This window comes from Dendropsophus ebraccatus, chromosome 9, assembly GCF_027789765.1.
Source record: "Dendropsophus ebraccatus isolate aDenEbr1 chromosome 9, aDenEbr1.pat, whole genome shotgun sequence".
Taxonomy (NCBI): Eukaryota; Metazoa; Chordata; class Amphibia; order Anura; family Hylidae; genus Dendropsophus; species Dendropsophus ebraccatus.
Genome location: NC_091462.1, coordinates 83,038,010 through 83,053,162, shown reverse-complemented (window position 1 = coordinate 83,053,162; position 15,153 = coordinate 83,038,010). Strand labels below are relative to the sequence as shown.

Sequence of the window (15,153 nt, the reverse complement as noted above, 5' to 3'; positions counted from 1 at the left end):
ATCTGGACATCGCTGGGGGGCACAGAGGTCAGAACCTCAGCAATCTCTTACTTGTCCCCTATTTAGTCGATAGGGGACAAGTAAGTTTTAATCAGAAAGGTATTCTGGGTTAAGATAACATCCCTTATTCACAGGATAGGGGATAAGTGCACCCCCAGGGACTCCAAAACTGGGACCTATATCTTGAATACAATGAATAGAGTATGCTGCCCTGACTCAGCGCTGACACTTATAAGCACCCCACTGCTGCCTGGTCCTCTGCCTGCTCTGCGTCCGTCCGACCTAGGCAGCTTCATGGACTTAAGGCCCTACTACACAAAGCGATTATCGTCCATTAGCCGTTTTGTGCAATAGAAGACAATGATCAGCTGATGTGCACAATGTCGGCTGATCCTTGTCATTCAACAGGCTAAAACACAAATGGTTAGCCTGGCAACCATTTGCTGCCGTTGCCCTGTGTAATACGAGCGGCAGACCACCACTGTCTCCTATGGGCTGACAATCGCCCGGGCAGCCCCCCCGTGCAGCTCACTCATCCCTTTTCCTCCTCACTCGCAGTCGTCGCATGTAATAGCACCGGCAGCTGGTGGGGGAACGAGGAGCAAGTGAGTGCTGACCTGACAGGTCGCGCTCACTTGCTCTCCACATCGCCCTGTGTAATAGGAGCGGCAGCAGCAGACCACCACTGTCTCCTATGGGCTGACGATCGCCCAGGCAGCCCCCCCGCGCAGCTCACTCATCCCTTTTCCTCCTCGCTCGCAGTCGTCGCATGTAATAGCACCGGCAGCTGGTGGGGGAACAAGGAGCAAGTGAGCGCTGACCTGGCAGGTCGCACTCACTTGCTCTCCACATCGCCCTGTGTAATAGGAGCGGCAGCAGCAGACCTCCGCTGTCACCTATGGGCTGACGATCGCCTGGGCAGCCCCCCCCCCCCCGACTCATCCCCACTCCTTCTTGCTCGCAGTCGTCACATGTAATAGTGCCGACAGCTGGTGGGGGAACAAGGAGCAAGTGAGCGCTGACCTGGCAGGTCGCGCTCACTTGCTCTCCACATCGCCCTGTGTAATAGGAGCGGCAGCAGCAGACCTCCGCTGTCACCTATGGGCTGGGCAGCCCCCCCAACTTTTGATGAGGTACTTTGTAAAGACCAATGCACACGTGGCAGATTTTGTTGCAGAAATTTATATGCCTACAAATCTGTATGATTTTACTGAATGGGGATATTTTCGATGAATAGATGTAGGACTGGTTCGCCCTGTGTGAATTCACCCCAATAGCATACAGAATTTTAAGGTTTTATTTTACTGCAGACATAATAGTTATTTTACACGCCTGTGTGTGTGTTTAATGCGGTTTCACTGCGATTCTTTTAGAATTTCTCTGCTTTACACATCAGCCATCACCGCGGGTCATATGCTTCCCAGTCACGTGATCTCAGATCGTTCCCCGTTGCTACGTTGCCCCCGCCCTGCAGCTGTTGCTAAGCTAAACGTTTATACTCCGCTTTGATTGGCTGCTTGGTTCTCCTGACGTCAGCGTAGGCTATAAGTAGGGGGGGTAGTGTTATGCTAATCAGTATGCGGGGTTGGCTTGTGGTGACGGTTAGGAGGATGCGGCTCTGCAGCCCAAACCGTGCCCGCCGGGAGCGCTGAAGGGCGGCTGTGCTGACTCCGTGCAGCCCGGACAAGGTGAGCCGTGCCCGTGCATTGTCGCTTCATGCCGCTGCTGTGTGTATTCGCTTCTATATACATATACATAACAAGGGCTGTGAACGTGGGTCATGCAAGGCTTTCATGTCACTGGTTGCTGGCACAGGACATGCCCATGGGCACCATGTCTGTCTCAGGGAGGGGAGCTGCACTGAGGCACCGTGACGTCACACTCACTGAGCAATGATGTCATAATAATACATATAGATTGATGACATCACAATGCATACAGAGAGGGAGCGTGCGCCAGTATCACTTCTGTACTGGGGACATGTGGAGGGGAGGGGGAGGGGAAACATCAGACCCCTAAGCTGAGCGGGTAAATCTCACCATATTCCAGTGGTTTATGGATTGGGTAAGTGCTCCGTCCGCCTTTGATTGGTCTCCTGTAATAATAATCCAGGTATTTGATGGGCGCCGCCGCTCACTCCCTTTGTGTTAGTGACAGGCGCCCCATAGGCGGACAGCACTGCCTGCCACCTGTAATTCCATTCCATACAGCCACATGGGCTCTGGAGTGGCTTCAGCTGTCAGTAGCGGTGTTGTCAGGCTAGGGGGGGGCCATGCTCCCAGGCAATGGATGCACTCCCTTAGATGTCCGCTTTGTTTTCTTGAAGAGGACAAGTTGCTCCTACCAGCAGGAATGTCTGATCCGGGATTTCCTCAGGATCCAGTTACAATCTGTAGGGGAATAAACATTCCTGCTGTTAGTGAGCGGAGGATACGTGATCCTGAGGCGCACTACTAGCCCCCATCTGCTTCTAGTTTGGAGACGGCCCTTTGTTCTAGATCCGCTCCATTGTAGCCGTGTTACTTTAAATGGTCTAAAGCAGGGGTAGGGAACCTCGGCTCTCCAGCGCTTGCAAAACTACAACTCCCATCATGCCTGGACAGCCATGGCTGTCCAGGCATGATGGGAGTTGTAGTTTTGCAAGCGCTGGAGGGCCGAGGTTCCCTACCCCTGGTATAAAGTGCGACCTGGAAAATTTGGTTTCTTAGCAACCGGTGTTAATCTATAGAAGTGGAGCTGTAATAGCCGCCATATTTATAATCACCGGCGTTCTGTAAAACACATAGTTACTGTTACAAAGAAACAAGCAATGTGGATGAATGAACGTTTCTCCCTCAGTAAATCCCAGTGCGATGTTCCTTTGTGCTATACTGTGGTTGACTTGTTACTGTCGGCGGTTAGTTTTGGCCGGATCTTGGCTGTGTTTTTTTTTTTTTAACTAATTTTTATGTGATTGGTCTCAAGCCATTTGTCTGGATACAGCAATGTGCACATTCAGCTATGAGAGTAATTTGTCGGCAGGGAGCTATAAGGCTAGGGGTATAGGTTACCGTGTGCCGGCGACAGCATCGTGGCCACACTGACCATGATAAGTGCGGAAGCTGTACGGTCAGAGTTGCCGTATGGCCATAAGCGGATGGATTTTTGGGTCACCTCCAGCTAGAGCTGGGCGATATGGCCAAAAAATAAAATCTCGATTTTTTTTTTAATTTTGGACGATTCTCGATTTAAATCTCGATTTTTTTTTTTTCCTTTTTGCTAAATAAACAGAATAGTTTTGTCCTTGCAGCATCAGATACTATTTTAATGACATTTGAGACAACTGTATTGCTTCTCACTGTAACAGTGCTCCCCTGTAGTAGACAAGCCCCCTGTGTGCCATTCTGGGCCCCCATATAGTATAGGAGATCTTCTTTGTGTGTTTAGTAGTGGAGGTATAGTGGATAAGGGGTGTAGTAGTAGTAGTACAGGTAAAGATGAGGGGTGTAGTAGTACAGGTATAGATGAGGGGTGTAGTAGTAGTAGTACAGGTATAGATGAGGGGTGTAGTAGTAGTAGTACAGGTATAGATGACGGATGTAGTAGTAGTAGTACAGGTATAGATGAGGGGTGTAGTAGTAGTACAGGTATAGATGAGGGGTGTAGTAGTAGTACAGGTATAGATGAGGGGTGTAGTAGTAGTACAGGTATAGATGAGGGGTGTAGTAGTAGTACAGGTATAGATGAGGGGTGTAGTAGTAGTACAGGTATAGATGAGGGGTGTGGTAGTACAGGTATAGATGAGGGGTGTGGTAGTACAGGTATAGATGAGGGGTGTGGTAGTACAGGTATAGATGAGGGGTGTGGTAGTACAGGTATAGATGAGGGGTGTGGTAGTACAGGTATAGATGAGGGGTGTGGTAGTACAGGTATAGATGAGGGCTGTAGTAGTACAGGTATAGATGGGCAGCTAGGGGGGGATGGAGGGCGACTGGGGGTGATAAAGGGGGACTGGGGGTGATGGAGGGGGACTGGGGGTGATGGAGGGGGACTGGGGGTGATGGAGGGGGACTGGGGGGTGATGAAGGGGGACTGGGGGTGATGGAGGGCGACTGGGGGTGATGGAGGGCGACTGGGGGTGATGGAGGGCGACTGGGGGTGATGGAGGGCGACTGGGGGTGATGGAGGGCGACTGGGGGTGATGGAGGGGGACTGGGGGTGATGGAGGGGGACTGGGGGTGATGGAGGGGGACTGGGGGTGATGGAGGGGGACTGGGGGTGATGGAGGGCGACTGGGGAAGCTGGGAATGATTGGAAAAAGGAGTACACATAGCCCTCCTCCCCTCACCCCGGCCACACATGCAGGTCCCGGTCTCTGCAGGTGGCTGCAGGGACTGTAGTGGTGATAGCGTCGCTGCCATTACTGGAGCTGTACAGCGGGATCAGGGGTGAAGATCCTGCTGTACAGCTCCAGTAATGGCAGCGACGCTATCACCACTACAGTCCCTGCAGCCTCCTGCAGAGACCGGGACCTGCATGTGTGGCCGGTAGGGGAACGGAACGCTATGTGTACAGCTGGGGAAGGTCGGTCGCGGCTCTGGGGGACTGCCGACCGACCTGCACCTCGCCGCACTTCCCGCCCGCCCGGCACCTCCACGCAGCGCCGCCCCCTCACTTCCCGCCGGCCGTAACCTGCACCTCATGCCCGGCCGGCACCTCCACGCAGTGCTGCCCGCCCTCCATCTCCCGCCCGGCTCCTGCACCTCCCGTCCGCCCGCCCGACTGACTCTCCACGCTTCTCTGCCCTTCTCTGCCCGCAATGATTTTTTGTGAAAATCGAATTTACGATTTTCACAAAAAATCAAATCGATTCTAACCTTCTGGGCGAATTAATCGAATTAATTTGATTAATCGCCCAGCCCTACCTCGAGCTTTTCAAAGATGATAGTTATATTGAAAGTGACTTGGCTAATTTGTTTGTGAATCCTAAAGTCTGGATCCACATCTGCAGTGCGGGCTATGGGTGCCTTTACACAGAGAGATTTATCTGACAGATTTTCGAAGCCAAAGCCAGGAACAGACTATACACAGGGAACAGGTCATAAAGGAAAGACTGAGATCTCTTCTCTTTTTAATTTTTTTTCTGACTTCAAAAACCTGTCAGATAAATCTCTGTGTAAAGGCACTCAATGGGAGCGCTGAGTGCTCTGGACACTACGTCCTGAGAATCTGTGATAGTGGTGGTGTTACAAAGTTGCCCAATGCAAACCTTAGGTATATGTTAACTTCCTTCTCTGACCTCCACTTTTAATATACTGTATAATATACTGTAGATCTTGTACAGAGGTGTAGCAAATCCAAAACTGAAGTAAATTAGAAATCTATATAACTTTCTGAAACTAGGTATTCTGCATTCTGTATTTTGTAATACTGGTTATGGCATATAAAGTATGTTTATCGAGAAGTTAGGTCATGCTACCCCTTCTAGTAAAAGTTGTCATGTGTTGTCAGAAGAGAACCCTACAGATATCGTATCCTTGGTGAGTTCTATTTTTGTGCATGTTTCTCCTTTCCTTTCAGTCTGGTAGATCACATACATGTCTAGCTATGGAAACATAGAAGATTGGCGGCTGAAAAAGACCACTGGGTCCATCTAATCTGCCCTTTTAGTATTTCCTTTCCTATTATCCTAGGATTGATATATGTTTATCCCACACAGGTTGAAATTCTGTTGTAGATTTACCAACCACATCTGCTGGAAGTTTGTTCCAAGCATCTACTACTCTTTCAGTAAAGTAATATTTTCTCATATTGCTTCTGATCTTTCCCCTAACTAACGTCTCACTGTGTCCTCTTGTTCTTCAGTTCAGATTTTTACTAAATGTACATGTCTAGCTATGGAGATACTCCTTGTTCTGGTTTGATCTGTACATAGCTTATAAATGTAGTATAACACCAGTTTTATGCTTAGTGTTCCTCCATTCCTCAGTTTATAGAGTTAATGTACTGTTAGAGCACAGGTGTCACACTCACGGCCCTCCAGCTGTTGCTGAACGACAAGTCCTATAATGTGGTGGACAGAGAACGCCTTGGATGTCTAGACATGATGGGAGTTGTAGTTTTGCAGCGGCTGCCGGGCTGTGAGCTTGGCACCCCTGTGTTAGAGGGATTTCTTGTATCCACTTATTACTTCTGTATTTCTAAGCTCCAATACGGCTTGTCTGTATTTTTTCTTCAGTCTCTGTTTCCCAGAATAGATTTAGATCACATAATAAAAGACTGTGTAGCAGAAGAACACAAAATTAAAGGGGTTGTCACATCAGAGACGACAGCCACCAGGGCGTTCAGCTGATTTGGCAGAAGGAAGTCGTGGCCAGTCATGCATCTGTCCCTGCAGTGGCTGCTACTGGAGAAAAGCAGAATTTCTAGGTGATCATTCGAATTAATAGCCCCCCAGGACATCTCACGTCTGCCAGGATACTCAGAGGGGGCTTCAAAATGGGGACTGCGTATGATGTTCATGTACTTTATGAAAACATATGGTCAGGCTTTGTATTCATGAAAAAAAAACAAAACGTTTAAATAGTTGAATAGACTTTAGTAGATGAATTGTATTGTGCTGGGTGACACTGAGTTATTTTGTATTCTAGTCCAGCATTGCATTCACAACCTGTTGACAGGTTATCAGACGCACTTAGTATAGCATTCTGCTTTCTGGGAAACATGGCTATCTCTATAAAATTGCTTTAACGCAAGCAATGTAAAGAAAGTAAGTTATCAGCGCAGACTCTGGAAGAAGCTGAACCAGCAGGGCATGCTTTGGAAGATTTGAACTTAGAAACTGTATATTGTGGTATTCATCCTCTGCGTCCTCCTCCATTTCTGCACATGATATGACCTCATCTTTTGTGCTTAGTCGTGTCCTATAACCTCACTGGATAACACTGCAGGGATTAGGAAACAAAGGAACGTGGAAATGAGTGGCCGCAGCTGAAAGCGGAAATGTAGTATAACCGTATTGTCTCTCTATCAGCAGAATTGTATGTGACGGCAGAAGGTAGATTCAATCTGCAGTGGTTCTTCTCCATTTCATATTAACATGTCACCAGAGATTGGAGATGGCGTAAGAATTGTCAGAATGGGGGTTACCTTCAGGTTACATTTATGACCATGGGAGGCTGGTATTTTACATACACTTTTCTCTTTGCCTCCTGTAAGCTTAGCTGACTCATTTCGAGGGCTTGTTTACTGTATTATACTTGTACATGAAGCAGGTGCAGGTCCCGGGGGAGGTGACACCTTAGAGCGGGCAGCAGATGACGCTCTGCAAGCTCAGACAGGAAACAGCCGTATCAGCTGCAGATGATATTGGTCCTCATAGGTGACCCAGATCCTGGGAGAGAGGACATCTCTTCTCTACCTGAAGCTGCGCTTTGTCACAAGCCCTATTGGGGTGTACAGTATGTTAAAGCAAAGCTGTGGGAAAGGCGTTTATGATCTGTCATTATCTTAGGGGTCACACTGGGATAGATGCAGAATTTTGGACTGGCAAAAATCCAGCAAAAACAAATTAAAATGGCTGGAATAGATTTTTGCTGGAATTTGACAAATCCTATGTATACTAATACACTTCAAGGTTTCAGTCTTGCTAATATATTGATGGTATACATTGGGATGTTAGCAGAAAGGCATGTATACTGTGATGTACTCCTGTTGGCCCTATTAAGTTTCATGGCCTGAACATAGTCTGTCTTTGGTCATGTCTAAAAAGTGTGCCGTTTTGTAAGGGATCTATGTGTGGTCCCCTATTTGTTCCAGAACTGCAGTGGGATTGGTAAGGTAGGACTGAAAATCTTTCTATGTGACTGCAAAGATTCCATCGGTGTGAGATCTGGGTATAAGGTCACTAGCTACTTAGGTTTTTTTTTTTTAAATAAGTAAACCACTTATATCTTGGATTATGTAGAGGGTTATCCAGACTTTAAAAACACAGCTACTTTCTTGCAAATACAGCACCACCCCTTTGGTCAGGTTGTGTGTGGCATTACATATCAGTGCTGTTCACGTCAATGGAACTATACCCAAACTGAGGACAAGAGTGGTACTGTTTCTGAAAGAAAGCGGCCATGTTTTTGTAAGCCTGGATAACCCCTTTAAATCCACAGTCATGCTGGGAGACTTTTTTAACAGGTTGTCCAGCATTAGAAAAACATGACTTCCTCTTGTCTCCAGATCAGGTGTGGTTTGCAGTTAAGCTCCGTTCATGTCAATGGAACCAAGTTGCAAAACCCCATCCAAACTGGACACAAGAGTGGTGCTATTTCTGGAAGAAAGTGGCCATGCTTTACTAACGCTGGATAGTTCCTTTAAAGGAAGAGGTGGCACCCGAGAGCTTCTTGGCATCTCTCTCTTCCCAGAACTCTCCTTAGTGGCCTATACGTTTCAAACACTTTATGGAACTTTCCTCAAAGAGAAACATTATGCTTTCCTGTCACTGTAAATTTCCAATTTTACCTCAAAGCTAAGGATTTTCCACCTATTCTAGCTAATAATTGCCATGGATAATCTTCACAATCACAATGTTTTTATGGCATGCCATTGGCCTCCTGTGTGGACCTGTTTTACGTAGTGTTATTCAGTGATATAGGTAGCTCACACATGTATACTTTTCCCGGGTAAGGATTGCAGCCAGTGTCTATGGCAGGTAGGCCGAACATGTCTGTGCCATCCCCAGGACTGGAGCATTTGTCAGCTCTGCAGCATCTAGAAGAGATGTGTTTGTCACCAGGGAGGGGGGTGGCTGAGCAGCGAGTCCAGTCATCCTGCTCTCACAATGGAATTTTCCACTGATTACAAATGAGTGTTTTGGACATGATCCACACAGCATCAGCAGTCCCCTCCGTGTATGTTCCTGTAAGATAACGTAGTAAACTGGATGGTAACATGATGTCTTCTGACAGATACATATCAGCGTGTAAGTAAAATGACTAAGGGCTACAGTCATCGCCTAGGGTCCCGATTGGAGCATTTCCTGAGAACACGAAGAACCGTACACCACCGCTCTGCCTCCATAGCAATTTCCTCCTAGGCCAAGGATTCCTGGAACTTCCAACATGTATTATTGTTGAGGCTTTACCATCACATTGCATAGGTTTTTTTTCTTCACACATTCCTGGCGTATAGCATTAGTAAGAATATAGGGGGTTTTATGAGAATATATATAGACCAGTTGTGTGTCTAAGGGGCACATACATAGTAATTGTAAGCCAACCAAACCTGCCTGAATCTGGCCAAGTGTATATGGGGATGTCCCCCCCTCTACCCTGACTGCAGATGTCGGAGTGGGAAGGGTCAGGGTCCTATTACACGGACCGACTACGGCCTGATCATTTTAGTAAACGAGTGCTGGTCTGCTAGATCTGCGCTCATTTACTGGACCTATTAGACAGCCTGATAATCGGGCAGTAAGGGCTGCATGGACATCATTAGCAATGTCCATGCAGCCCTTGCTCAAACACCTGATACCTTACCTCTCTGCAGCTTCCCATTCTTCTCTCCTGTGCTCCATAGCTTCCCGGTCAGCTGACAGGTCACTCAGCCAATCACAGGCCAGGACCGCCGCAGCCTGTGATTGGCTGAGCGATTTGTCAGCTGACAGGACACTCAGACCCTGCTACCACCGGGAAGCTGCACAGCACAGGAGAGAAGACCGGGAGCGGGGAGAGGTAAGGTATCAGGTGTTTGGGCAATCATTAGCAATGCGTGGTCGGTACCCTACGATTTTAGGTCCAGATCTGATCGTTGTCATCGGCTGATCATTGTCTCTATTACAGGTAGTGATTATCGCTCCGTGTAATAGGGCCCTCAGACATTTTGGATTTCACCTCTTAAGCTGCTGCAATAGGAGTCTGGCAACTTATTCTTGTCTGCCCATTGAAAACTATTGCATGCTCAGCCGGGCTTACTTGGAATTCAGGAGGAGCACTTGGCAGATGTATGGGCGTCTTTAGCCTCATTGACTTAAATAGGCCTCTGTGGAATACCAGGCTTGGTCTATAGTGGTACTGTTACCTGAATAGGAATCAAAGGGTTTTATGAAATGACAAAAAGATTATAGGGGAAAACAGATTATCTTCAAATCAACTGGTGTCTGTTATACATATTTCCAGTACTTATCAGCTGCTGTATGTTCAGCAGGAAGTAGTGTATACTTTCCAGTCTGACACAGTGCTCTCTGCTGCCACCTCTGTCCATGTCAGGAACTGTACAGAGCAGGAGAGGTTTTCTATGGAGATTTATTGCTGTTCTGGACAGTTCCTGTCACAGGCAGAGGGGACAACAGAGAGCACAATGTCAGACTGGAAATAATACAGCTGCTGTATGCCCTGCAGGAAGTTGCGTATTCTGTATAACTGTCTGACACAAGTTGATTTAAAAACATTTTTTTCCTCTGGAGTTCCCCTTTAAGGCCTCCTTCACACTTTCAGTAGCTTTCCACGATTGTATGTTATGTCTGCAATTGTCCACAATCCGCAAAAAAATGTGTACATTGTGCATCCGTATTTTTACTGAGCTAAGTTGTAATATCACACACAAACTGAAGACATGGGTGGTGGGGTGTTTGCAAGAAAATAGCTGTGTTTTTTTCGAATCCTGGATAACCCCTGTATTGTGTGAACATTTATACTGTGAACACTCAGAGCCTGACTGAGCAAAATGTTTGATATTTTATAATGACAGTGCCCATTTACACATGGCATGGCCTATTGTCAGGGGCATATAATGTGATTAGCTACCTGTTGTACTACGGGCAACAGTCGGCTGATGTCTCATATAGAGCATGGTGCTAGTATGTTAGTACTAGTGCACTAGTATATGCTTTCCAAGGGTTGTGGTGAATTACTGCTCACTTCTGGACATATAGATTTTTGTCTTGGAAATAAGATGTATAGAATACTGACTTGAAGTGATCTAAAGCCTTAGTTTACCATGCATAGAATGAGTTACTCTCAAGCCTTTATCTATGCAGTGACAGGACCTTGATTCCCCTGTTAATACCCATCTCCTTACTGGAATATAAAAATATGGGGGGGACATTTACAAAAGTGGCACCACTGGCGTGCTGGGGGAATGCACGGCAAGGCAGCGAGAAGGCTCCTATTCCTAGTTTATCATGATTTACACCTCAGATGTAAATCCAGCCGGGGGACGGGGCCTAATCTAAGATGCCGGTCTTTGTAAATGTCCCCCTAGGTATCAAAAAGAGATGTGGTTCTGTTTGATTCAGTAGTCACATGTTCGAAATGAACCTTTGAAATGTAGCTAGACCTAAGGGTGCCTTTACACAGATTTATCTGACAGATTCTTTAAGCCAAAGCCAGCAATTGATTTGAAAAGAGGAGAAATCTCAGTCTTTATGACCTGTTCCCTGTATAGTCTGTACCTTGCTTTTGGCTTCAGCAATCTGTCAGATAAATCTCGGTGTAAAGGCTCCCTAAGAGTCGGGTACACGTCAGGTAGGTGATCTCTTTCCATTCAGCATTCCCTCTGGTGCTGAGCAGTGTCTCTTGCTTGAACATGATTTTACTTGATACATAGTTGAGCAGGTATCCAGCATTCCTTATACTGTAGTGTACTGTCCATATATGAAGCCAGCAAAACTATATGCAGTCCTTTTCCTGAATGTGTACTTTTTTTTTAAAGGGGTACTCCGGGCTGGGGGGCTTTTTTGCCTATGGCCAGGGAGGAGGTGGATGAGGGCAATGACCTCCCAATACCTCCCCGGTTCCAGCGCCGTATCCCAGATCGCGCCACTCAGGTCCGCGGTTTCTGGTCACTGACGCGGGCTTGAGACATGACTATGATGTTTCAAGTCCACTCAGCCAGTCAGTGGCAGAGGCGGGAATGTAGTCAACATTATATCAGTCAGTCCATTAAATGGAATGGGTCCACCTGGAACACATTGCAGTATATGTTAGCAATCCCCTTATTTATTAGCGATGTGTGCATAAAGCCCGATGTGAATGGGTTCTTTTTCATCCTAATTGGACATAGTAAATAACAGGAGGCCTGGTACATTTTGTGGCTGTCGGGTATTGGTAGGGATCGGCTTTATAATTCTACAGAGACAAGAAATCAGATATTGTCTCTCCATGCAGGAGCAGTGAGCATACATCAGGCGGTGTCGTCCCAGGATTGAGGGCTCTCTCCTCGGGGCTGTGAGCGGATGTGGTGTTGCCGGGTCCCTCTGCCTGTTTTTTTCACGCCTGTGAATACACTGACCCCTGACTCCGCAGCTTAGGCCTGTCATTCCAACACTGAACTCAAGTGCTTGGTAGAAAAATGAAGATGGGAAAACAAGCTGTTTGTCTATGAGAAAAACCACATGTTCGGGCAGATTGCTGGAAGTGGTCGTAATTTTCAGTCATTTTGTACTTGTAGTGCGGGAACAGACTAGGCATAAGGAATGTGGATAGGGCTGGTCTTATCATGTACAATGGCCTAGCACTTGCATCCACATGGTTCCGCTTCTTACATTGGTACATTGACACACAACCTGAGGACAGGAGTGGTGCTGTTTTAACAAGAATGTAGCTTTGTTTTTTTTTATCCTGGATTAACATGTATGGCGAGCTTTGAAAAAAGAGGCTAGGGCAAAAAGGAAGCCAGCAACCTGTGACCTGATCACCCATGTATATACTAATCTTGGCTTGATCCAGGAAATGCACCAGGTCAGCCTAGAAAAGTGGCAGTAATTCTGACGCTATGCCTTCAATCAAAACTAGTTTAATCCGTATTCACAATAGTACACTTATTACAGCTGTATGTTGTTGCTTCACATGGACCTTTGCGTGATTATTAATTTGTTCTTTTCATATCGACAGAGTTTCCTATTTCACTGGATCAAAGGCTGAAGACTTAATCGACTCCACCCAACCCCAGCCATGTCTATAATGGACCATAACCCGACCACTGGTGTGGTTACAGTCATAGTTATTCTTATTGCCATAGCAGCCCTCGGTGCCTTAATTCTGGGTTGCTGGTGTTACCTTCGTCTGCAGAAGCTCAGCCAGTGTGAGGATGAGGAGAGCATTGTTGGAGAAGGAGAGACCAAAGAGCCTTTTCTCTTGGTTCAGTACTCTGCCAAAGGACCTCGGGTGGAGAAGAAAACCAAGTTGACACCAAATGGCACGGAGACACACGGCTAAGGCACCACATGCCTCCAACCAACATGTGTGCAGAAAGCAGAACTAATACTGTGAAAATAATAGACCCGTGTCTTGTTTGGAAGGTATATTTCCTGCCCAGCAGCCAGTCTATAGCTGACACCACTGCATACGTGCAGTGCTCTTTCCTACAATCATCGATTTTCATACCATGTGTTACTTGAATGTGATTCATCCCACTTTAGTGGACAAATCCCCCGGAATGTGAACGTCCCTCCCCTGAACCCAGTGTACATAACCTGAGTTTTTTGTGTACCTCCGATTTAACGTATTAGGTTGCTGAAGACCTGACTTAAAAGGAGATTCTTTTTATCTTTAACAATGTCTAACCCACTGATGGATCCTGTCATAGCGAGTCTGGTCCTTCCTCGTGGTTCTAGACACTACAACCCCATGTCCTTTAGAGAGGGAAAGGGGTACACCTTGGTGTGTTGGATGTGTTAAACTAGCTTTAATCTTGATAACTGCATTGACTCTGCTAGATCTCCAAAAGGAGCCCGTGATCAGGAAAATGCCTTATGAGAAGGGTGCCAGGAGGCTCCCGGAGAGGAGGCGGCAGACGAGTAGTTAGAGATATTATTTTTTTATATGGATGAAATTAGTATTTTAGATTTTCATGGCCATTCTTACATTTGTATGTTTGTCTTCATTGTCATAAATTATTGTACTGATAAATAATGTACACAGTGTTTCTACTTATAAAGTGTCCTCTCTTAGTATGTAGCACAACATGAGAGCGATGGTGAATGTTCTGCATTTAGTCCTCTTTTATTGAAAGCAGGAGTCTAAAGTTGGAGTGAATTTGGGTATTTTGGTACCAAATGACCTTCTTGATAGGCTACATTTCTGTATCTTACTGTTGAGGTATGCACCCCTCCACTACACACAGTCCAGTCACTTGGCCAATGTCACAAGCTCCTAGTAAAGAAAATGGTTTTCTTTTTTAGTATGGTGAGGGTACACCTTTTCTTTTTTGGCAGCTCCATTTTCCCAGTGACTCTCTGGGGTTCCTGTCTTCTCACACGCTTGGTCACAGACCATTAAAAAAGAAAAAAAAAATAATGTACACCTATGTAAAGTAGGTTTAGCAGTGAAGTGCCCCCTATTGGCCAGAATCAAGCCATCATTTTAATTACATAATAATTAAAGAGGCTGTTTTACAAAAGTAAAGGGGTACTCCAGTGTGGACAATTCCCATTTGTTCGAAGGATCCTATGAAATGTCCACCACAACGCTAATGCTAAACATAGAAGTATGTGAAAAACATAATTTCTGACTGTCAGATCAAAAAAAATTAAACCCAGAAATAAAGTAATTTCTGCAGGGGTTGAGATGCCATGCTATATCCTATATGGTGTTAATCTAGAACGAATCAAAGCAACCCCCCAGTAAATGAGCATAGAGGGAGACATTGTGCTTTTACAATAACCAGCAGGGCAAGTGACAAGAATCTGCTGGATAGACCCATTACTGGCTGCACCACACATCTACAGATGACTGAGCGACTGTAATTTCTCTTTTTTGTAAGACTTTAAAGGGAATGTATCACCTGTATTTCTAATTAAAGCCAGATACTGTATCTTTTTTTTCTCTAATCTGTCTTTTATTTTTAAATTGCATTTTTTATTTATATTTTCTGTACATGACTGGGGGTGGCCATCTTGCCTGCTGCTGTTAACATTTAGAGATGGGCTTTACCGCAGCCCGATGGACCATAGGAAACTGGAGATGACTGGGAAAGTGTTCTAGGCATGCTCTGTGTCCTGTGCATAAAGGTAATGGCTAACACTAATCAATAATCATAAAACATGTCTGTGGGTGAAAATGTAATTTCTGATTGATTGAAGTAGTTTCCATCTTTTAGAAATGTTTTATACATTCCTCTAGAAATCGCTATGACTGTAGTGTATGATGGGTATTACTAGACAAGAGAAAAAAACAGCAGACA

The 15,153-nt window shown here is 45.9% G+C and overlaps 1 protein-coding gene across 1 annotated transcript; it reads left to right on the top strand.

The window, feature by feature from the left end:
* Positions 1 to 1,550: 1,550 nt before the first annotated feature.
* Positions 1,551 to 14,789, top strand: SNN (stannin). The gene is made up of 2 exons (XM_069985424.1): positions 1,551 to 1,688; positions 12,864 to 14,789. Exon 2 carries the CDS (start codon positions 12,924 to 12,926, stop codon positions 13,185 to 13,187), a length of 264 nt encoding a protein of 87 aa, XP_069841525.1. The 5' UTR covers positions 1,551 to 1,688; positions 12,864 to 12,923; the 3' UTR covers positions 13,188 to 14,789.
* The last annotated feature ends 364 nt before the right edge of the window (positions 14,790 to 15,153 follow it).